The 23299-nt window shown below is 42.8% G+C and overlaps 1 protein-coding gene across 2 annotated transcripts in view; it reads right to left on the bottom strand.

The window, feature by feature from the left end:
- adarb2 (adenosine deaminase RNA specific B2 (inactive)) overlaps positions 1-23299 on the bottom strand; it is a 799330-nt gene that overhangs the window by 160895 nt on the left and 615136 nt on the right. For both annotated transcript variants that reach the window (XM_073054839.1, XM_073054840.1), the window contains one exon: positions 17586-17700. In XM_073054839.1, the coding sequence (XP_072910940.1) occupies positions 17586-17700 (115 nt within the window). The remainder of the gene's footprint in view (positions 1-17585; positions 17701-23299) is intronic.

Here is a 23299-nt window from a genome sequence, read left to right as displayed (position 1 = left end):
AAAGAGAAAATGTACAAGGATGTATAGACTCAACTATACTTCTCTCATCAGACCGAAGATGGTGACAAAGGAGAGTCTAGGACCAGAGGGCACAGACTCAGAGTAGATGGAGGTCCCTTTAGAACAGAGATGAGGAAGAATTTCTTTGGGGAGGAAGTGGTGAATACGTGCAATTCATTGCCACTGATAGGCCAAGTCATTGGGCGTATTTAAAGTGGAGGTTGAAAGGTTCTTGATTAGTCAGGGAGTTAAAGATTACAGGGAGAAGGCAGGAGAATGGATTGAGAAGGGAAAAAAAATCAGCCATGATGGAATAGCGAAGCAGACATTCTGCTCATATATCTTAATGGTCATCTTATGAACAGCAAATTTCACTATTAATTCAGTAACTTGCTGAGAGCCTGAAAATGCTTTAGCTAACAGGTACAGCTGGCTGGAACTCAGTGGACTCGAGCTGTCTTGCCTGCTGTGGAAATTATACAAACAGCTCTAGGTAAACAGCATTGATGAATTACTCACAACAGAGACAGGGGAAATATGTTTGTGATTTCAGAGTGCTTGGATTCCAGATGGATTAGCAAATGTAGAGACAGGTATGATTTGTGAAATGCAAAGCAGACAACTATATTTCAGGACAATGACAACGAATCTCTCATGATCTGTCATTGATATCAAAGAAAAACTGCAAGCATGTGGGTACAAAATATATTGCTCACAGTGAAATAAAGCTCATCTAAGAGTCCACAGTCATAAGGATAGAATCTGTCACTTTTTACCTCAGTTTGTTCTTTAGTCCGCACTGTTATTTGATTTTACACTTACAACTTCACATATACTAATGGATTTTGCTTATGTGAAACCGATCTGCTCCTTGCCACTTTTATTCAATTCCCATGTAAGCATTGTTCTCTTACCTATCCACTCCAACTGAATTTTCTGCTCTTTTAACTTTGAGAGGAAACAAAACTTACAACTATGGCAAGTTAAATTTAGGCGCCTGAGTTCAAATGATGGAGGGTGTAATTTGATTATTAATATTGAGTTATGTTTCCTTGCAACCTTTGCCCTTCTAAACTCTACACCAACCATTCCATTTAAAATAATGATTTAAAAGTGGGATAACATTTTTCAAGCTATTAACAGTTTTATAAATGTCACATCTTGAATTTCTGATAACCAGCTGAAAAGAAAAGCAATATGTCTGACCTTTCTTCATTAGTCAGCCCCTGCCACTAAAGTTCAGTTCTGTGGTCCGTTCTGTGCTGCCTCCAGCACTTCACCACCTTTCTTGTTGATCAATGGTTAGAAATGGCACAATCAGACATACTGTATCCTCCTGGCTATTCAGCTCAACAGTGATTGCTGCTCTGTATTGATTGCACATGATAAGCCTCATCTGCTCAGATGGCTTGGTCTTTTTCAACTTCATCTCTTACATGCTTAACACATTCATTCAGTACATTCATCGCACAGAAAATCCACCACTTGCCATTTAGCCTAACTTGTCCTTGCCTCATGGGACCCCATGTGAGTCAATCCTCACAATATCTCAGCACAAGGGATATGATGAAGTATTTGAGCAATATACAAAAAAATGCTGGAGGATCATAGCAAGTCGGGGGAATAAACTCCACTGTTTATTCATTTTGTGTGTGTTATTCACTATAACTTCCTACTTCATTAGCACCGAATGTGTTTATCTAGTTTACCCTTAAATGCTAGTAATTTCATCAATTTTATTTTACATCGAATATATGTAAACGGTATCGTAGCCCAATTTTGTGCCAAATTAATTAAGTTAATGGTACCTAATCCCTTTTGCCTGCAACGTGGTCCTTACCCCTCCATTCTCTGCAAATCCATGCGTCTATCAAAGAGCCTTTTAAATGTCTCTGTGGAATCTGCCTCTGCTACCACACCTGTCAGCACTTTCCGGGCACCCATCACTCCGTGTGAAAATCCTGCCCCTCACATATCTGTTGAACTTTCCCTTTAGTATTAGACATTTTGATGCCGGGGAAGAAGTACAATCTCTCTACTTTATCTACGTAAGAAATAGGAGCAGGAGTCGGCCATCTGACCCATTGAGTCTGCTCCGCCATTCAATAAGATCATGGCTGATCTGACCATGGACTCATCTCCACCCACCTGCCTTTTCTCCATAACCCTTAAATCCCCTACTATGCAAAAATCTATCCAACCATGTCTTTAATATATTTCCCTCTCATATCTATGCCTTTCATACCTTTAAAGATAAGGATTAGCTTTATTTGTCACATGTACTTTGAAACATACAGTGAAACACATAACTTGTACCAAGTGGAGTTAGTGTCAATTGTCCTTAGCAGGTCACAAGTGCCGTCATGCTTCCAACACCAACATAATACACCATGTGAACTACATCCTAGAGTCCCAAGAGATTGTTAAAGGGATAATGGATGCATTGATCATGATCTTTCAAGAATAATTTGATTCTGGCGTGGTCCCAGAGGACTGGAAGATCACAAATGCCACTCCACTCTTTAAGAAGGAAGGAAGGCAAAAGAAAGGAAATTATAGGCCTGTTAGCCTAACCTCAGTGGTTGGGAAAGTTTTGGAGCCTATTATTAAGGATGAGGTTTCGGGATACTTGGAGACTAATGATAAAATAACTCTCCGTCAGCATGGTTTCTGTAGAGGAAAGTCCTGCTTGACAAATCTATTAGAGTTCTTTGAGGAAATAACAAACAGGGTGGACAAAGGAGAGGCAGTGGATGTTATTTTCTTGGATTTTCAGAAGGCATTTGATAAATTGCCATACATGAGGCTGCTTAACAAGATAAAATCCTATAGCGTTACAGGAGATAAACTGGTGTAACGGGGTTTTTTTTCTTTTTCTTTGTTACTGTGTATGTAATCAAAATGGCGTCTTTGTTTTGTTAAAAGTAGGAATGCTGGCGCCTGTGTTAATAGTAGGAATGCTAGCGTCTTTGTTATGATAAGTGCTGGAAGCTTGTTTGGGACTGTAAACTGATTGTTGGCGGGATTTTTTGGGGAGTCGGCGCGATGGAGTGAGAGAGAGAGAGGACGGGATGCTGGAAGCTGGGCGACGGTCCCCGGCCCAAGGTTTTCGGTGATGAGAGAAGACGGAGACAGAGGAGTGTGGAGCGTCTGGTCGACCACTGTGGGGGTCCCAGGAGGCGGGTCGAGGAATTCGGAGGGGATCGAATACCAGAAGACTTCAGTAATTGAGCTCCAACGGTTGTGCACGAAGTGGTTTGGACTTTGATAAGTTTTGCGCCTTTTCTTTTTTTCTCTTATTCATATATACTGTATCATTAGTAATCGCTTAGTTATAGTAATCTTTATAAATTGTACTCATTTAATCGCATAAGGTGTACTGTCTGTTTGTTGGGCGAGGCGGGGACATCACACAGCATCCACACCAGCTGATTACCCAGTTTGGCGGGGCCGAAGGCTGCTCCCCCTAGACTAGAACGAGTTTGAGCGATGCCTGAGGCGACCCAGGGGTTACATTGTGGGGTGCTGGTCCGGGATTGATTTCTGTGGAAGCTGTGTGATCGCCCTCTTTGAATTGTGTCTGCGGCGAAGAGCTGGTGTGCGTTTGTGGGTGTGCGATTGCCGGTTATCTCTGCATGTGTGTTGGGTGGGGTGGCTGCTGTTGGTAGCCAGGAGGTCGTTGTTCGAGTTCCGACTAGCACTGACGAAAAGGTGGTGGGGCTATGGGCTGTCCGTACTGTTTGGAGAGTGAGGAGTGACAGGTTGGGATGTTTCAGCTATGGTGGGCTCCACCCGGTTGTTGGAATAATGTCCAGCCCTAAAGGGGCGGAGCAGACCTCTCAGTTGTTGGGTGAGTGGCAGTGCTTGGCGGAGGGAAAGCGACAGGGATTGGTTGAAAGTTTGAGTAGGCGGGCTGGTAGCGTTGTTAGAACTGTCGGGCGCAATTATCTCGAAGTGACAGCTGCCAGTTCTGGGAAAGTGTGGGAAAATGCGTGTGGTTCGACTGGAAGTCAAATGCCGCAGCTGGGGGGCTTATCATATCCGTGGCAGGAGATTGGTGGGAAGTTTTTAGGGTATCCCTTTTGGTTAGGAGGGCAGATAAATTGCTTGCGGAGACAGGGGGATTTGTCGAGGGGATCAGTTGTTCCGTTGATCCGAGAGGTGTCGGGAAACTTAGAGGAGGCCCAGTGGGGGAACGGCTTGGGGTCTCTGGGGGAGCACGTTCCCAGCAATGTACCAAGGAACTCCCGCAAGGAACAGACCCTATTCCTGAAGGCTTAGAGGGACCACGCAGTCAGGTGTTGTTACGGATGGATGGAAGTCAAGTTAAAGCCATCCTCGGCACCGGGGCACCGGTTAAGTTGCTGTACAGTTTGTGTTATAACCGTTTTTGGAAGCCTTTACCCTTGATGACATTGACGGCACTGGAGATTTGGGGTACCAGTGCCGGTGATTATAAAGACGACGGTTGTTGGTCAGTGAAAATGGAGTTCTTAGAGGCAAAAGTGGAGGTGACTGAGGTTCGTGAATCGTTAATGCTGATGTGTCCGGACACTGTTGAGACGGGCAGCGTTTCGGTTATGGAGAGAACCAATATCCTGTTGGTGCGCTTGGGGGCCTGCCCGGAGGAGGCGGGTGAGAGCTGTTTGGAGGCATTATCGATGCACCCAGAGTTTCGAGCTGCTTGTGCGGACGTGTGTAGCAGTATTGGGCCGATACCGAATTCAAACAAGAGCCGTTGGTGGTATGGCCTGGAGGAGTATCTGAGGGTGAGACCCTCTTAGTGGACGCTGCGAAATACCACCAGGGAGGGGAGTTGACTGCTGAAGACACCTCGGTGAGGCAGAGGTTGCGGCGACTGGCCCCTACAGCGTGGCAGACGTAGGCAGCGTGTGTGTGGATTATATTGGGCCGTAGAGGCGATGGCCTATCTGAGTGGTGCGAAGAGGTTTAAGGTGCTGGATCTGAGGAGTGGATGTTGCCAGATCCCGATGAGCGAGGCCGCCAAGGAGAAGACGGCGGTTAAAAGTTTCCTAGGAGTCTTTCCAGTCCGAAAAGATACCACAGGGTATCTCCGGAGCCCTTGCAACCTTCCTGCAGGGCATGTGGAAGACCATGGGGGTATGGAGGCGTTTGGAATTTTGACGTATGTGGATGATCTCCTGGTATTTGGATTTGCCTCAGGAGAATAGGAAGTGAGGTCGTTGCAGGAGCGGCTGAGAACTACAGAGTTAAAGTGTTTTCTGGACACGTGCCAGAGCTGGCGAAGGTCGCAGCTCGTGAGTGTCTGTCTCTACGGAATCAAGTTTGAAATGAAGACTGAGAGACCGGAGAGAGTGATCTGGAACCATTTGAAAGACTTACAAGTTGGAGAGAACGAAGAAAGTTGTTTGACTGAGGGCCACAGCAAACAGAGCCTGGAGAAGGGAGTTTGCGGAGGTGAAGAAATTGCGGACAAATCTTGGAAGGGGGAAGCGGTAGCTTGAAGGGAACCTGAAGATGACCATCGACAGTTCAAATGAAATGCAAAACCTGAAGGTTGATCTGGAAGAAGTCATGAGGAGAAAAAAAGCTGGAGAGTAGTGCAGTGAATACTGAACTGGAGGGTGACCAATCTTTAACTGCTGCTTTTCAGGTCGGGGTGGAAGAAGCTGTTGGAGTAACTGCATTCCAGATTGAGATGGCCGGGATGCAGGAGTCAGAACTGCTGAGCCAGGGGCCAGAGAAGATGACAATCTCAATTGCAGGAAGCTGAAGAGACTGCAGGAGCAGTGCAGGTCACGTGTTTCCGTTTGGAGAAGATCAAACGGCAGCTACCGATCGAAGAAATGAGGAAGAATACGGATTCAAAGGCTGATGTGCTGGATGTGTGGTACATGCTGCCTTTTGCTGACTTTCCCTCGATTGAGGAAGAGACCTTTGGCCCTTCTTCCACTGAGTCAGGTGTAGTGGGGAGGGTTAGCTGTGTGCAGTGTGGGGCATGAGTGAGAGGTTGAAAGAGGAGTTGGTAGTGGACCCAAGGTATCCCCAGCTGTGTCCTAGCCTAAGGGTTTAGGTGAGGGGGGTACGGAGGTCTCAGAAGGGTTTGGGAACGCCCAGATAGTTGGCCTATATAGCGCCTAAGGAACAGGGCGTGAGGTTTACTGTGTGGGGAGGAGATGTCACTGCTGGTGTTTGGGTTATGGTGTGTTGGCAGGAAAGGTGACGAGTTATCTAATAGTCATGAGGACATGACTTTTATTTGGTGGGGGGAGAGTGTAACGGGGGTTTTTTTCTTTTTCTTTGTTACTGTGTATGTAATCAAAATGGCGTCTTTGTTTTGTTAAAAGTAGGAATGCTGGCGCCTGTGTTAATAGTAGGAATGCTAGCGTCTTTGTTATGATAAGTGCTGGAAGCTTGTTTGGGACTGTAAACTGATTGTTGGCGGGATTTTTTGGGGAGTCGGCGCGATGGAGTGAGAGAGAGAGGACGGGATGCTGGAAGCTGGGCGACGGTCCCCGGCCCAAGGTTTTCGGTGATGAGAGGAGACGGAGACAGAGGAGTGTGGAGCGTCTGGTCGACCACCGTGGGGGTCCCAGGAGGCGGGTCGAGGAATTCGGAGGGGATCGAATACCAGAAGACTTCAGTAATTGAGCTCCAACGGTTGTGCACGAAGTGGTTTGGACTTTGATAAGTTTGGCGCCTTTTCTTTTTTTCTCTTATTCATATATACTGTATCATTAGTAATCGCTTAGTTATAGTAATCTTTATAAATTGTACTCATTTAATCGCATAAGGTGTACTGTCTGTTTGTTGGGCGAGGCGGGGACATCACACAGCATCCACACCAGCTGATTACCCAGTTTGGCGGGGCCGAAGGCTGCTCCCCCTAGACTAGAACGAGTTTGAGCGATGCCTGAGGCGACCCAGGGGTTACACTGGTATGAATAGAGGAAAGGCTGACAGGCAGGAGGCAGTGAGTGGGAGTAAGGGGGGCCTTTTCTGGTTGGCTGCCAGTGACTAGTGGTGCTCCTCATGGATCAGTATTGGGAACGCTAGTTTTCACATTGTTTGTCAATGATTTCGGTAATGGAATTGATGGCTTTGTGGCGAAATTTGCAGATAATAGTAAGTGAGGTGGAGGGGTAGGTGGTGCTGAGGAAGCAATGTGATTCCAGAAGAGCTTGGACAAATCGGAAGAATGGGCAAAAAGTGGCAGATGGAATACAGTGTTGGGAAATGTATTATAATGCAGGAACAATAGTGCAGAATATTATCTAAATGGAGAGAAGGTTCGAACATCAGAGGTGCAGAGGGACTTGGGAGTCCTCGTGCAAGACTCCCAGAAGATTAATTTATAGGTTGAGTCTTTGCTAAAGATGACAAATGCAATGTTGGCATTTATTTCAAGGGGATTAGAATATAAAAGCAAGGAGATAATGCTGAGCCTTTATAAGACACTAGGCAGGCCGCATTTGGAGTATCGTCAACGGTTTGGGCCCCATATCTCATAAAGGATGTGTTGTCATTGGAGAGAGTCCAGAGGAGGTTCAGGGGAATAACTCTGGGAATGAATGGGTTAACAAATGAGGAGTGTTTGTCAGCTTTGAGATGTACTCATTGGAATTTAGATGAATGCAGGGGTATCACATTGAAACATACCAAATGTTAAAAGGACAATATAGGGTGGATGTGGAAAGCATGTTTCCTATGGTGGGGGTATCCAGAACTAGAAGGCACAGCTTCAAAATTGAGGGCGACCTTTTAGAACAGAGGAAAGGAGGAACTTTTTTACTGAAGAGTAGTAGTGAATCTGTGGAATGCTCTGCCACAGACTGCGGTGGAGGCCAAGTCCGTGGGTATAATTAAGGTGGAAATTGGTCGTTTCCTGATCGGTCAGGCATTAAAGGATATGGACAGAAGGCAGGTGTACAGGGTTGAGTGGGATCTGGGATCAGCCATGATGGAATGGTGGAGTAGATTTGATGGGCTGAATGGCCTAACTCTGCTCCTATGTCTTATGGCCTTATAATGAAATGGAAACTTACAAGCAGCATATATGGAGGGGAGTGAATGAACAGTTGAGTTGGTGCTGCCTGACATGCTGAGTTCCTCCAGTACTTGCTCAAGATTTCCACAAACTCCTTACAGACAGCAGCAGGAATCGAACTCTGATCTTACAGCTGGCACTTTAAAACAATTGTGCTAGCTGTTACACTACCAGGCCATCCTATCAACTTCTATCAAGTTTCTCCCTCAGCCTCTGCTGCTCCAGAGAAAACAAGTCTAACTTATCCAGCCTCTCCTTTAACCACGTGTCCATCCAGGCATCGTCCTGTTAAACGTCTTCTGCACCCTCTCTATAGCTTCCACGTTATTCTTATAATGGGCCAGCAATCATCTTCGGCACCCTCTCTATAGCCTCCACATTATTCTTATAATGGGCCAGCAAACATCTTCTGCACCCTCTCTATAGCTTCCACATTATTCCTATAATGGGCCAGCAAACATCTTCTGCACCCTCTCTATAGCCTCCACATTATTCTTATAATGGGCCAGCAAACATCTTCTGCACCCTCTCTATAGCTTCCACATTATTCTTATAATGGTCCAGCAAACATCTTCTGCACCCTCTCTATAGCCTCCACATTATTCTTATAATGGGCCAGCAAACATCTTCTGCACCCTCTCCATAGCTTCCACGTTATTCCTATAATGGGCCAGCAAACATCTTCTGCACCCTCTCTATAGCTTCCACATTATTCCTATAATGGGCCAGCAAACATCTTCTGCACCCTCTCTATAGCCTCCACATTATTCTTATAATGGGCCAGCAAACATCTTCTGCACCCTCTCTATAGCTTCCACATTATTCTTATAATGGTCCAGCAAACATCTTCTGCACCCTCTCTATAGCCTCCACATTATTCTTATAATGGGCCAGCAAACATCTTCTGCACCCTCTCCATAGCTTCCACGTTATTCCTATAATGGGCCAGCAAACATCTTCTGCACCCTCTCCATAGCCTCCACGTTATTCTTATAATGGGCCAGCAAACATCTTCTGCACCCTCTCCTTAGCTTCCACGTTATTCTTATAATGGGCCAGCAAACATCTTCGGCACCCTCTCTATAGCTTCCACGTTATTCTTACAATGGGCCAGCAAACATCTTCTGCACCCTCTCCATAGCTTCCACGTTATTCTTATAATGGGCCAGCAAACATCTTCTGCACCCTCTCCATAGCTTCCACGTTATTCTTATAATGGGCCAGCAAACATCTTCTGCACCCTCTCCATAGCTTCCACGTTATTCTTATAATGGGCCAGCAAACATCTTCTGCACCCTCTCTATAGCTTCCACGTTATTCTTATAATGGGCCAGCAAACATCTTCTGCACCCTCTCCATAGCTTCCACGTTATTCTTATAATGGGCCAGCAAACATCTTCTGCACCCTCTCCATAGCTTCCACGTTATTCTTATAATGGGCCAGCAAACATCTTCTGCACCCTCTCCATAGCTTCCACGTTATTCTTATAATGGGCCAGCAAACATCTTCTGAACCCTCTCTATAGCTTCCACGTTATTCTTATAATGGGCCAGCAAACATCTTCTGAACCCTCTCTATAGCTTCCACGTTATTCTTATAATGGGCCAGCAAACATCTTCTGCACCCTCTCTATAGCCTCCATGTTATTCTTATAATGGGCAGCAAGAGTTAATGCAATACCCTAGAGGGAGCCTAACCAGGTTCATAACACTGCAAGATAACTTCTAACGGCTGTGAGTTCTATATTCTAATCACTCACTGGGTAAGCTAATTTCAATTGATTAAAAATGAATTTATTTGTGATCATTTTTCATTTATTGTCACAGACTATGATTGTCTCAAATGGAAACATGGAAAAAATGTGAATGAAATCTATCTCAGAGAAGTATCTATAGAATTGTCCATGTACTAAGTGCAGGTACAGAATAATATATGAGTAATAGACGGGACACAATTAGGAAACTTGTGTTGGTGAGATCATAACTGCAATCTTGTTATAGATTTGCTCTTTCTACCTAAGCAAAGGTACATTTTTGATAGAGGTTTATAAAAAGGTTCACCAGATGAAACTCCTGAGATGATAGAATTGTTCTATGAGGACATATTAAGCAGACTGAGCCAGTGCTCTCTGGGGTTTAGGAAAAAGGGAGGTGATCTCGTTGAAATACACAAAAATCCTCATGTGACTTGATGCAGGGATGATGCTTCCTCTGACCGGGGTGTCCGGAACCAGAGATCACAGTCTTAAAATAGGCAGTAAACTATTCAAATTTGAACTGATGAAACATTTCTTCATTCGGGGGATAGTAGATAGTTGAAATTCTTTAATCGAGAGAACAGTTGAGGCTCAGTATATTTGAGGCAGAGATTGACAGCTTTTTTGATGTAAGGTAATGGTTCAGTATGAGAAAGAGAAGCTGAGTTAAAAAAAACCATCCAGACCAGCTCTGAGAAGCTGAATAGCCAGCTCCTGCTTCTGTATCTTACATTGTCATTCTCTGAGCATCTTCTGCTTCTGAACTTTGATTTATTTTCCATCAAATGACTTTAAAATATTCAATGTTTTAGCATCTGGTCAAAACGGGAAAGGACAGAATTTATAATGAGCTCAAACTGCATTGAATTGCCTTCATACGTTACAACTCTCACCTAGACAGGTAGCTCCAGCACTTCGACCAAGGGATGGTGAAGGGTGGATCATATATTTCCGAGGGAACATGGTGAGCAACTGAGGGGTAAGCAAATGGTTAGCTGGCACTTGGAATACTGCATGTATTTCTGGTCACCAGCTTATAGAAGGAAATGATTGCATTGGAAAGAATTTAGATATTAATCAGGATACTGCCTAGATTGGAGGAATTTAGTGATTGGGAGAGATCGGATCAGATGGTCTTGTTATCCCCGGATCAAAGTAGTCCAAGAAACAGAGCCCCTCTCTCTATTTGTGCTGCTTCTGTTAGTGGAACACCCTTCTGTAATGAGAGTAATGACAGTAATGAGAGTAAACTGTCTGGTTGAAATATCTTATACCCCAAATCAGACTCAAGGCCTCTCTGTCAATCGTTACATAATTTTCTCTGCAGCGGTAAGGGTACACAATGTTCACATCCATCACTCAATAGCATGTGACATGACTGCAGCTAAACCATAAGGCGAAGTGTCACAGGCAAGATTCACTGGACAATGTGGATTGTAATGTGTGAGTACAGTGTCTGATGCCACCATTTCCTTTAACTTTTGGAAAGCCACCTCACACTACTTTGTCTATTGCCATTTCTTCATAATCTGCAGTTATGAATTCAAGGGGTGGAGCACAGATGCCAGGTTGGGCAGGAAGCTGTTATAATAATAGACAAATTCTGAAAAGAACCACAACTGTGGCATGTCCTTTTGCCTTGGGGCATCTACCGCTGCTTGAATTTTCTCAGCACACTCGTGTAAATCTTGTGCGTCAATGGTATGACCGTAATAAGTGACACTTGGTTTAAAGAATTCACACTGATCATGTTGTGCTCTGAGCCAATAATCTTCTACTCCTTTTAACACTGTCTTGAGGTTTTGGAGGTGTTACTTATCATTTTCACCGGTAACAATGACGTCATCTAGGTAACACTAAGTGCCTGGGCGGCCTTGCAGCTCCTGGTCCACAGCTTTCTGCCAGGGTGCAGGTGCAGATGCTACTCCAGAAGTAAGCCTATTTTTGCGATAAAGCCCTTTGTGAGCGTTCATGGCGAGAAACACTCTGGACTCTTCTTCCATCTCCATCTGTAGGTAGGCCTCAACTAAGTCCACTTTGCTGAAGTGTTTTCTTCCAGAAAGGTTGACAAAGATATCCTCCATCCTGGGTAGAGGGTATTGATCTACTTTCAGTACAGGGTTGATGGTGACCTGAAAGTCGTCACAGATCCTGACAGACCAATCCTTCTTGGCCACCAGGACCATGGGCTCCACTCAACCTTGGAAGGACTTTCTTCAGCTTCCAGGTGGTCTAGCTCACTGCTTACTTTATCCTGGATGGTGTATTGCGCCAGACAGGCGTTGCAAAACTTGGATGCAGCATTTTCACCTAACACAATTTTACCCTTGATATGTTCAAGTTTTCCAGTGACATCCGTGAATATGGCCGTGGCAGCGTTCGCTTTCACAGAATTGGCTTCATTCACTTTCAGTTGACTCCTTTGTAGGGGATGTGGCATGCAGATAGCAGATAGTTCTCCAGTCAAGTTAGTAATTACCTCAGGCACTCATGACCCCACAATGCTGACCCCTCCTGTTTTACCACATACAAGTCTAACGTGGCGCGTTAGTTGTTTTATTACACTGCTGCAAATGTCATTCTCACAGGAGTTATCTTTTCTCAAATATAAATTCTTAGTTGGATTTATGCAGGCTTCATTTTAATATCTTTGAAATGCCATTCAAGCATGTTTTGTGGAATGACTGAAACAGCTGAGCCAGTGTCCAATTCCATATTAAATAATTTGCTGTTCACTTCTGGTGTAAGCCATATTGCTCATCTCTTATTAGTTTTCACATCTTAAATCTCAAGGCTACTCAGTCCTGCGTCACGCTCATCATTAACTTCTGGTTAAGATGGCACTACTGAACGTGACCGATAGCTTCCTGGTCAAGATGGCGTCTGTGTACAATACTCCTTCGGTAGATCATGAAACCATATGTTTCATTTCTCATATGTATTTTATGTTTGTTTTTTTTGCCTTGAATGTGGTTCTGGAACTGCTGGAGCCTGTAATGGGCAGTTTGGAGATTGTTCGGGTGTTTCAGCACTTTGCATTCTCTGAGAGGATTCCGGGAGGCAGACAAACTCATGGCGAGAAGGCTGCAGGATGAGCCGTAATCTGATGTTCAACTTCATTTCGCCGATTAAAGCTTCCACTGTTTGCTAATTAAAGTGACGAGGGAGATTGGATGTGGAAGGTGAGTACTGGCTGCCTGTCTTTTGATTGCTGTTGAAATTGCTCTGCTGTCGGAGAGGGGAGACTGCCTTTTGATCGCCGGGGTATTACTCTGCTATCGGAGAGGGAAGATTTCCTTTTGATCACTGGTGGGATCATTCTGCTGCTGCAGGGAAAAGGCCTGCCACCCTGCCCAGAGAATGTTTCCCAGGTTTTCTACATTTTAGCTATGAACTTGAACTATAGACTACGAGGGGTGATTGATAAGTTTGTGGCCTAAGGTAGAAGGAGTCAATTTTAGAAAACCTAGCACATTTATTTTTCAGCATACACCCCTCCTACATTTACATGCTTAGTCCAGCGGTCATGGAGCATACGGATCTTGGACCTCCAGAAAGTGTCCACAACAGGGGTGATTGATAAGTTCATGGCCTAAGGTAGAAGGAGATGAGTTATACAGCTCTCGTTACATGCACGTGCAGTTCAACTCTTTGAGTGATTATGCAGAAAGTTTGAAGTTAATAACTCATCTCCTTCTACCTTGGGCCATGAACTTATCAATCACCCGGATGAGTCTTCCAGTTTTTTTATATTCTTTGTTTTTTGCCCGCTTTTTCTTGTATTTTTGAGTGTGGGAAGGGGGATTTGGGGGTTGATGTGTCTGTCTCAATTTTGTTCTTTTTCTTTGTACGGAAGGGAGGGACTTGGGTGCCGATGATCGTGCTGCCATTCTTTTCTTTCTTGGTTTTGTGGCTATCTGGAGAAGAAGAATTTCAGAGTTATAAAACTCTGAAAAAAACGTACCTTTGAATTTTTGAACCTTTGGTAGTCAAAAAGCTAAGTAATTCAACTAAAAGCATCATTAAAATACATTTTCTGAAGTAAATTGTGTTAAATTATTGCTGCAAGCTATGAAGTGTCGTGAATGTGAGGCGAGTTCAGAGAATAAATTGATGCAGATAGAGTTCTGTTGCACTTACAGCTGGCCTGGAAGCAAGGTTAGATCACTCTGGGTGATGTAAGGAGAAGTTGGGGCATGGGCAGAGGAGATTCAACTTCGATGTTTGTACTACTGGCCTGGGCGTGAGGTAGGATCGCTCTGGCTGATTTGCAGAGCTTCAGAGTGGCTTCGGGCTAGTCAATAAAATCTGGGCCCAGAACAAGTTGCTGGGCAGTGCAGTCTAGGTCCAGGGTATTTCACAGTAGTGGTGCCTGGGTCCTAGTGCAAGGTACAGTGTGCTGTTCAGACAATTGTAACACCGGCCCTGATCGGAGGTGGAGTCAATTTTGCTTAATTTCCATGATCTTCACATCTCTCTCTCCAGGACACTGAAGTATTTCGCTGTTCTGTCATTGGGTCAATTTAAATGCTGGCCCAGATAGTTTGAAAAGACAGGGTGTTGGACAGGACAAGAGCCGATCTCGCTCATTCTCCGCAATAGTCACTTCCATGGTGCTGAGGCTATGAAGACTGCCCTGGCTGCTGTGCTCTGTGCCCGCTAATATGGTGAATTGATAAGCAAGGCTTTGGGCCTACTGTGGGCTGTGCTGTGGTTCGGTTCTGAAGACTCATTTTTGGTTCGGAATGTTGTTTGCTTCAATTGCTTGCATGATTTGTATTTTTTTTCTTTCTCTTGCTCAATGAGTGTTTTTATTTTTTATTCTTTTTTTTCCCCATTAAATTGGGTTCTTTCGAGTTTCTTTTTTTGTGGCTGCCTATGAGCAGGCAAATCTTAAGGTTGTACAATTTACACATTCTTTGATAATAAATGTACTTGAATCTTGAATAATTTTTTTTTATCAATAGCATGCAGGTTAGTGCTCTTTTTGAAACTGCATTTTGACTTTTAATCTTTTTACCTTTACCCTGTGCAGTCCATTTATTTTTGTCTGTCTGTCACACACTTTGTATGTGTCCTATTTTATGACATTTTCTGCAAGTTTCGCCTTTAAATCTTCATTGTTGTGGTGTATGTGAGCCTCTGCCACAATGGTAACAGAATTTGTTTGGCCAGTCTAACTTCTGTTCAGACATTGCAATGTTGCTCACGCACACTTGCATTCCTGACTGCAACTCAATTGTGCTTCTGGCTGCAGTTTCCATTGACACCGATTTCAACTGCTCTTTCACAACGCACTCAGCAAAACTGGCACTTGCTTCTCAATGGCTATTTTTTTTTTGCTTCAAGCTGCAGCTAACTTTGCTCAGCACACAATATCCAGTTATCTCTTGTGCAATTGAATGTGTCTATTTTTCTCCGGTAGCCAGCCGTTTCAGCTTTTTTTTTCCGTTATGATTGTTTATGAACCTGTGAATTTCTCCGTTTTCTGCCTTTTAAAAAAAAACTCGACTGTTGCTGTCCTTTCCCAAAGAAGCATGTGCTGCATTATTTTTATACTCGACCATATCTCGCTGTGCTTTTTAAAAAACTCGTAAGTCTTGCTGCGCTCCAACAGGTAGGTTATTGCCTAAGCTTCCTTTAAAACTTCCTCATCATCACTGTAATGTTTTCTAACACCAAAACATAAAACTAATTTAAAGAGAAACATGGAGCCAGGATCACTCATGTCCATCCTTAGTTTCACTTTTAGCAAGACGAGCACATATAACTTGGTGGCGTGTTGATGTTTGCCTTTCACGTACTTTTACACATAACCCCTAATGAATTATGTAAGTAACAAGGAATGCTTAATCAAATAATATATTTACAATATTACTCAAGTATTACTGATATATTAAACATACAACAGGCGTGGTACACAAAATCGTTTTACCATGATAGGAGCATTAAAAAGCAGAGTACAAATGGTAAATGTTACATCCATGATCATTTTGCGTTGTAGTGCAGGATGGAGGGGTATTATTTTGTCCCTACTTCTTGCATTTTTATGTTGTAATATTTGAGGGAAATATTTATAAGACATTCAAGATTCAAGTTCAAGACTGTCTACTGTCATTCTTATGTATATGAGTGTAATGGAGAATGAAATAAGACATAGGAACAAATTAGTCCATTCGGCCTATCACATTTTCTCTGCCATTCAATCTTAGCTGATTTATTTTCACTCTCAACCCCATTCTCCTGGCTTCTGCTTGTAGCCTTTGGCGCCCTTACTAACAGCCTATTAGCCTTTGCTTTAAATATACCCAATGAGCTAGCCACTACAGCGATATGAGGCAATGAATGCCACAGATTCACCACCCTTGAAGAAATTCCTCCCCATCTCTGTTCTAAAGGGATGTCTTTATATTCTGAGGCTGTACCTCTGGTGCTAGACTCTTCCATATTGCAAATATCTGTGAGTTTGTGTGAACTTAGAGTTTCAAATTGATTTTCTGATTTTCATTCCTTTGTGAGCAAGCTCAGATTGTTAAATGCAGAACAAATTTTTTTACATTTGTGGCATCTGGACATTATTTTACCATCAATCCTCGTCTCTCATGTGTATTTTGTTCCCACACGGCTGATCAGGAATATCAGCCATTGCATTAACTCATGAATGCAGTAATAGAACTGGAGACTGGAGATTGGAGTCTGGAGGTCTGCCCTGGGGTTGGAGGGTGTGGGAGGGTGGAAGGGAGAGTGGGTGAGAAGAAGGGGGCTTGTTTTGCTGTTGTTGTTTTGTTGTTTGTTGTGCTCCGTGTTGTTCTACCAAGCATTGTAGGCATGCTGTGTTGCCGAAGGAACGTTTGGGGACGCGTGCAGGCTGCCCCCAGCACATCCCTAGCTGCGTTGGTTGTTAATGCAGCTGACGCATTTCAAGGTATGTTTCAATGTGCATGCGATGAATAAAATCTGAACCAGGAAAGCAAAGCGGACGCACATCACTAACTGGTACAATTCTCCAATCTTGTTCAGGTAAGTGACTTGTAAAAAATAAGTATCTTGTCAGAGCAAGGATTTACTAAAATTCAGAATCATATGTATTAAAGCTGTTAAGAGTTTTGGAAATTATAGGAGTTACCCATCAACATTAGCTTACTGTTCAATGCTTGTTTCAATGTATAAATGAAAAATATCTATTGACTTCCTATCAATCCTCAGCAGCTGCATTCAGTATCTATTCCCTATTTATTTAGAGATACAGCACAGAACAGGCCCTTTTGGCTCAACATGCCACACTGCCCAGCAACCCATCTATTCAACCCTAGCATAATCACAGATCAATTTACAGTGACCAATGAACCTAATAACTGGTACATTTTTTGGACTGTCTGAGGAAACCAGAGCACTGCGAGGAAACCCACGTGCACACTGGAAAACTTCTTACAATTTCTTACAGACAGCAACAAACTTCTTACAGACAGCGTCAGAACTGAACACTGAGCTCTGGTGCCCTGAGCTGTAATACTGTCGTGCTAACAGCTTTGCTACCATGGGGCCTCGTATCTTCTGTTCCCCGCTACGGCAAGGATAATTACACCTGAATATTACTTGGGCATTACATTGACCATTTCTTCAATCTACTTATCAGGTTTATTATTGTTTTTAGAAAATGCCCCTAAGAAAAAAGGAAAGAGGATAAAGGTACGTCGAGTATTATTTATTGTTTGTAAAAAGGAAAGAAAAAGAAGCATCCTCCAAGCACGGCTTCTGCATAAAGGAAAAACTGCCTTCAGGGTTTTGAATTTTCTTACCTTTGGTCATTACGATTCCTGCAAGTACCTTGTGCCGTGCATGTGAAGAGGTCAAATTGTCTGTTAGCTCTTTGAATTTCTCTGTGACCAGGTGAAATACTGCATCAGCGAATTCCTGAAAGACATGGAAACAATGCATTGCAATGAGGCCGGTTGTGATGTGATCGCACGATGAGCACCAGATTCCAAATACTGAACCAGAATCACTGGCAAATGTCATGAAATTTGTTGCTTTGCACCAAAAGTACAGTGCAATACATAAGGAAAAACTATAAATTACAAAAAGAAATGTATAAAGCAAGTCACTTGATTTTCATTTTAGTTCAACAACTACGGTACTCAAGAGGAGGAAAGAATCTAGAAATGGAAACCCTCAGTTTTATATAATTATATAAAGCTATATAATTTATATACATTTAGTTATATTTAATATAAAAATGAGGGTGTGAATTGAGCAATTGTTGATCTAAAATGAAAATCAAGTGGCTTTCATTTCCTGCATTCCTTACCAGTTGAGTTGCTTTCTACTTCCTTACCAGTTGAGTTGCTTTCTACCTTGGGCAGCGAGGTAATGAGTTTGATTCACTCAGTGTGTTACAGCCTATTCCTTTGGTTACTCTCCAACTGCATCACTGTCTCCAGTCACACATTATGGTCCTTTATTAATCTTCCCTTCATCGTTTTTTTACATTAATAATTCCCACACTCTTCTTAAAGTATAAATAGGCATGATGGAATTTAATAAATGCAGATCAAGCTGTGCACATCCCAAATACTAATTTGTTTTGCCCCCTGCTCCTGACAATGAGAAATGCTATTATCCTTAGCTTCTTTTTTCCCACTGCTTCAGATGAGGTGCACTTTATTAAATTCATTATATTCACTTCTGTCATGGCTTGGAATGATTTCCACACCCAAAACTAGTGATTTTGAAATCTTTATTTCAGATCTCTTTTATTTTGTAATCAATATATAATATCCTTTATGTCTTAATATGCATTTGCCTGTGGACATTTTAAAAAAGGATTAATAATTCCAGAAAATAAATAAAAGAATAAATCAGTCTTAAAGCCTTTCAAATATATTCACTGGCCTAGAAATTTTTTCATTGCTTGAATGCCTTGGGTACCACATGAAAGAATCATAATTGTATAGGCCCTTCAACCTAAATTTTGTGCCAAACTAATTTAACTGATAATTGACCACTTCACTAAAATTTGTTCGGCATATCTGATGTCCATATGCCTTCATTCTTTGCACATTCTTGTGTCTAACCTTTTGATTCTTCATACTCTCGTGAGCCTCTTAAACACTTCTGTTGAATCTACCTTGATTACCATCCCTGGCAATGTAACCCACCACTCTGTGTATAAAACTTACACCACACGTCTCCTATGAATTTTCTTTCACCCGCCTGAAGTGTATACCCTCTATGTCTGGACACTGCATGGTTATTTATTTATTTTGCAATGCAGTGTGGAGTAGGTCCTTCTGATCCTTTGAGCCCCATCACCCCAGCAGCTCCACAACCCCAATTAACCCTACCCTAATCATGGAACAATTTACAGTGATCAATTGTCCTACCTGATATGTCACTGGGCTGTGAGGGGAACTGGCGCTCTCACAGAAAAGCCACACATTCCATAGGGAAGGTGTACAGAGACTCGTTACTGAACGGCGCTGGAATTGAACTTTGAACTCTGGAGCGCCCTGAATTGTAATAGCGTTGCACTAACCACCATGCAATTGTAGCCCCAGGCCATACTTACTGCATGGTTCTCATGGCAAATTGTTTCTGAGCCGTTGATGGTTATCATGCACTTATGCTTAGATGTATGGGATGATATAAAACAGCTCTCATGAAAATCTGCGTGTTGCCCACCAATTTTTTTTTCCCTGTGAATAATGTGAGGCAGGTTCAGAAGAAGCGTTCTTGCACAGTATTGTGAGTCTGCCGCAGTAATGATAGTTCAATCACCATAGAATTGGATGCCTGAATCTTCCTGCAATTGTTCCCTTTAGGATTTTAGAGTACATGTCGCACTCACCCTGCCGTATCACTGCAGGTCTCTTTTTCAGGAGCCATTTGATGATGATGTTGGCCACTCATCTCCCCTCCCAGCTCTCACACTCTCTTCAGCTGACTACAAACCCCCCACCCTCTTGCCCTGATCTTTTTCAGAGATGCAGCTGACTGAGATCGTGAGCATAAGCCATGCAAGAGCAATAATGGAATTAATGCAGGAGAACGGTGGAGGGAATGGGGTGGCTGGGTTGCACGTTCATGCATAAAATGAGCACTGGCCCACTGGTTTAACTTGCCTTTCGAGTAGCACCTAAACACCTCAGCCACTTCTTTCCTTTGCCCATTCTACAACTGTAAACACACTTTAGAAAGTATATCTCGAGAGTGCGAGCAATTTCGAGTTCCTGGGTGTCAAGATCTCTGAGGATTCAAACTGGTCCCAACATATCGATGCAGTTATAAAGAAGGCAAGACAGCGGCTATACTTTATTAGGAGTTTGAAGGGATTTGGTATGTCAACAAATACACTCAAAAACTTCTATAGATATACCATGGAGACAGGCTGCATCACTGTCTGGTATTGGGGGGGGGGGGGGGGGTTCTACAGTACAGGACTGAAAGAAGCTGCTGAGGGTTGTAAATTTAGTGGGCTCCATTTTGAGCACTAGCCTACAAAGTACCCAGGACATCTTCAAGGAGCGGTGTCCCAGAAAGGCAGCATCCATTATTAAGGACCCCCACCACCCAGGGCATGCCCTTTTCTCACTGTTACCATCAGGTAGGAGGTACAGAAGCCTGAAGGCACACACTCAGCAATTCAGGAACAGCTTCTTCCCCTCTGCCATCCGATTCCTAAATCGATATTGAATCCTTGGACACTATTGCACTTTTTAAATATATATTATTTCTGTTTTTTGTACTATTTTTAATCTATTCAATATACATATACTGTAATAGATTTATTTATTTATTATTTTATTTTGATTTTTTTCTATGTAAGGCATTGAATTGAACTGCTGCTGCTAAGTTAACAAATTTCACATCACATGCTGGTGATAATAAACCTGATTCTGATTCTGGTTCTGACATCACTTGTAAAATGGCCCGACACTGCCCAAGTTTCTGAAAGACATTGTAAAAATGCAAGATGTGATAGAAATCCCATCAAAAGTCCAGAATTTCTGAATGCCTTTTCCATTCATTCATTTGTAAGTGGCATTTTATTATCTGGATCTCTGTACTGATACAGCAACTACTGCTCGGTACTTCCGATATTACCTTTAAATGCCCTTTAATGGAACATGACACGTTACCTGAAAGGCAGCTAAGGCTATAATTTAGAGCAGATCTTGTCTGAATGTCAGACAGGCATTGCCTGTCTTGCTAGATCCATTCAACAAACGCTGCCTAAATCACGACTGAAGTAAGCCTAATCCTTCCTACAAAATCACACCACTTATGGATATCAATTTACACCAAGGTATCACTCACCTGTGAGCCAGGCAACTTTGATTAATAATGAAAATGCAAACCTTGATCTACTTTGGGTGGTTTGATTCATATCTGAACTTCAAAAAGACAAATTTCAACACGGTGCGTGTGATTATTTTTTTATGGAATAGGCCTAGCTGCAGATTTATTAAAAGTCCTGTGTTTTGTCTGACACCTGTCAGGTGTCACACTTAGGTATCACTTATTAGTACACAGTTTCTTTCATGCATTTGACAGTAGGACTGAACATTCACAGAATGTGCCAACATATGTGCCTAGCCCCTATCTCTATTCTGCATTCTTCAAAAATTAATGAGAGAAGAATCATTTTTCAGAGCAGTGAACATAGCTAGCATTGTTTTATATGTAAAACATCAAAGTAGAACATATTTTTAAAGCAGACTTTTTTCTTCCTTCCTCCCCTAGTGGGTTTACTGACGAAAGTAACCTGTTCAAGCATTGCAAATACAGCCAGCAATATATGAAACTTAATAAAAGATGCTTTAATTAAACATCATCGCTTTGTTTGGTTTTACTAGACTGGCTTTAAGTACGCAAAATTATGAATCTTTAATATCTCGGGATGCTAAGTCCTCTGGAAACAATATCTTCAAAATGCTGATGGAAACTCTGAGAGTTATTAACCAACAAAACATCCCATTAGATTAGCAATATGAGTCCTGATTTCTGAATAAGAACATACAAAAATGGAGCAACACACACAAAATGCTGGAGGAACGCAGCAGGCCAGGCAGCATCTATAGGAAGAAGTACCGTCGACGTAGGTCTGTCCGCCAGAGAAAGCAGGATCTCCCAGTGGCCACGCATTTTAATTCCATTACCCATTCCCATTCTGATATGTTAATCCATGGCCTCCACTACTGACGAGATGAAGCCACATTCAGGTTGGAGGAACAACACCTTATGTTCCGTCTGGGTAGCCTCCAACCTGATGGCATGAACATTGACTTCTCTAACTTCCGTTAATGCCCCTCCTCCCCTTCTTACCCCATCCCTTATTTATGTATGTATTTATTATTTTTCCCTTTTTTCTCTCTCTGTCCCTCTCACAATCACTCCTTGTCTGCTCTCCATCTTCCTCTGGTGCTCCTCTCCCCCTTTCTTTCTCCCGAGGCCTCCTGTCCCATGATCCTCTCCCTTCTCCAGCTGTGTATCCCTTTTGCCAATCAACTTTCCAGCTCTTAGCTTCATCCCTCCCCTTCCGGTCTTCTCCTATAATTTTGGATCTCTCCCTCTCCTTCCCACTTTCAAATCTCTTACTGTCTTTTCTTTCAGTTAGTCCTGACAAAGGTCTCGGCCCGAAACGTCAACTGTACTTCTTTCTATAGATGCTGCCTGGCCTGCTGCGTTCCACCAGCATTTTGTGTGTGTTGCTTGAATTTCCAGCATTTGCAGATTTCCTTGTGTTTGCGATTAAAAAAAACGGAGGCAGGATTGGGGGATTTGGTCCATCGTGACTGGTCCACCATTCACTAATGCTTTTGACTGATTTAGTTTTACCTGAGCATCATTTTCCCGCACTCTCCCCATATTCCTTGACTCTTTAATCCAAAAATGGTGTCACTTTCTTTGATGAATATATTAAATGCCACTCTAATTGACTTAAGTAGTTTAAGTAGTTGCCTTTGAGCAGAAAATCCTACTTAAGGTAGTGGATTTGGCCCAGCATATCACCGGTGAAGCCCACACATCTATGTGGAACACATCTTATTATAAATACAAGCCTGATCCAGTTTCAGAGTCAGAATACCACAAATTATATTACGACCAATCCGTTATCACAGATAAGACAATTCATAATAACTGTCCGGATATAATAACACAGGATAAACAAGCAGGAACAACTTACTTAATAGACATAGCCATTCCAAACCCGCACAATATACAGAAATCAATAAGTAACAAACACCAAAAATATGCTGAATTAAAAGAGGAAATTGAAGGACTATGGAACATGAACAGGGTATACATTATCCCAATAGTAATATCTACAACTGCTATTATCCAGAAAGCACTACGCAATAGAAGTAAACAAATAGGTCTACACAGCAACATCAATGTAAATCTTCAGAAAGCCACAATACTAAACAACATGAGAGTAGTCTGAAAGTTCCTGGTAATTGACAAATAAGCATGCTGGCTATGCTTGTACCTCAGGTTTTACCAGCTTGAGTGG

This window comes from Hemitrygon akajei, chromosome 8 (genome assembly GCF_048418815.1).
Source record: "Hemitrygon akajei chromosome 8, sHemAka1.3, whole genome shotgun sequence".
Lineage (NCBI taxonomy): Eukaryota > Metazoa > Chordata > Chondrichthyes > Myliobatiformes > Dasyatidae > Hemitrygon > Hemitrygon akajei.
Note: the sequence above shows the minus strand (reverse complement) of the source record. Positions and strands in the feature narration are given on the sequence as shown.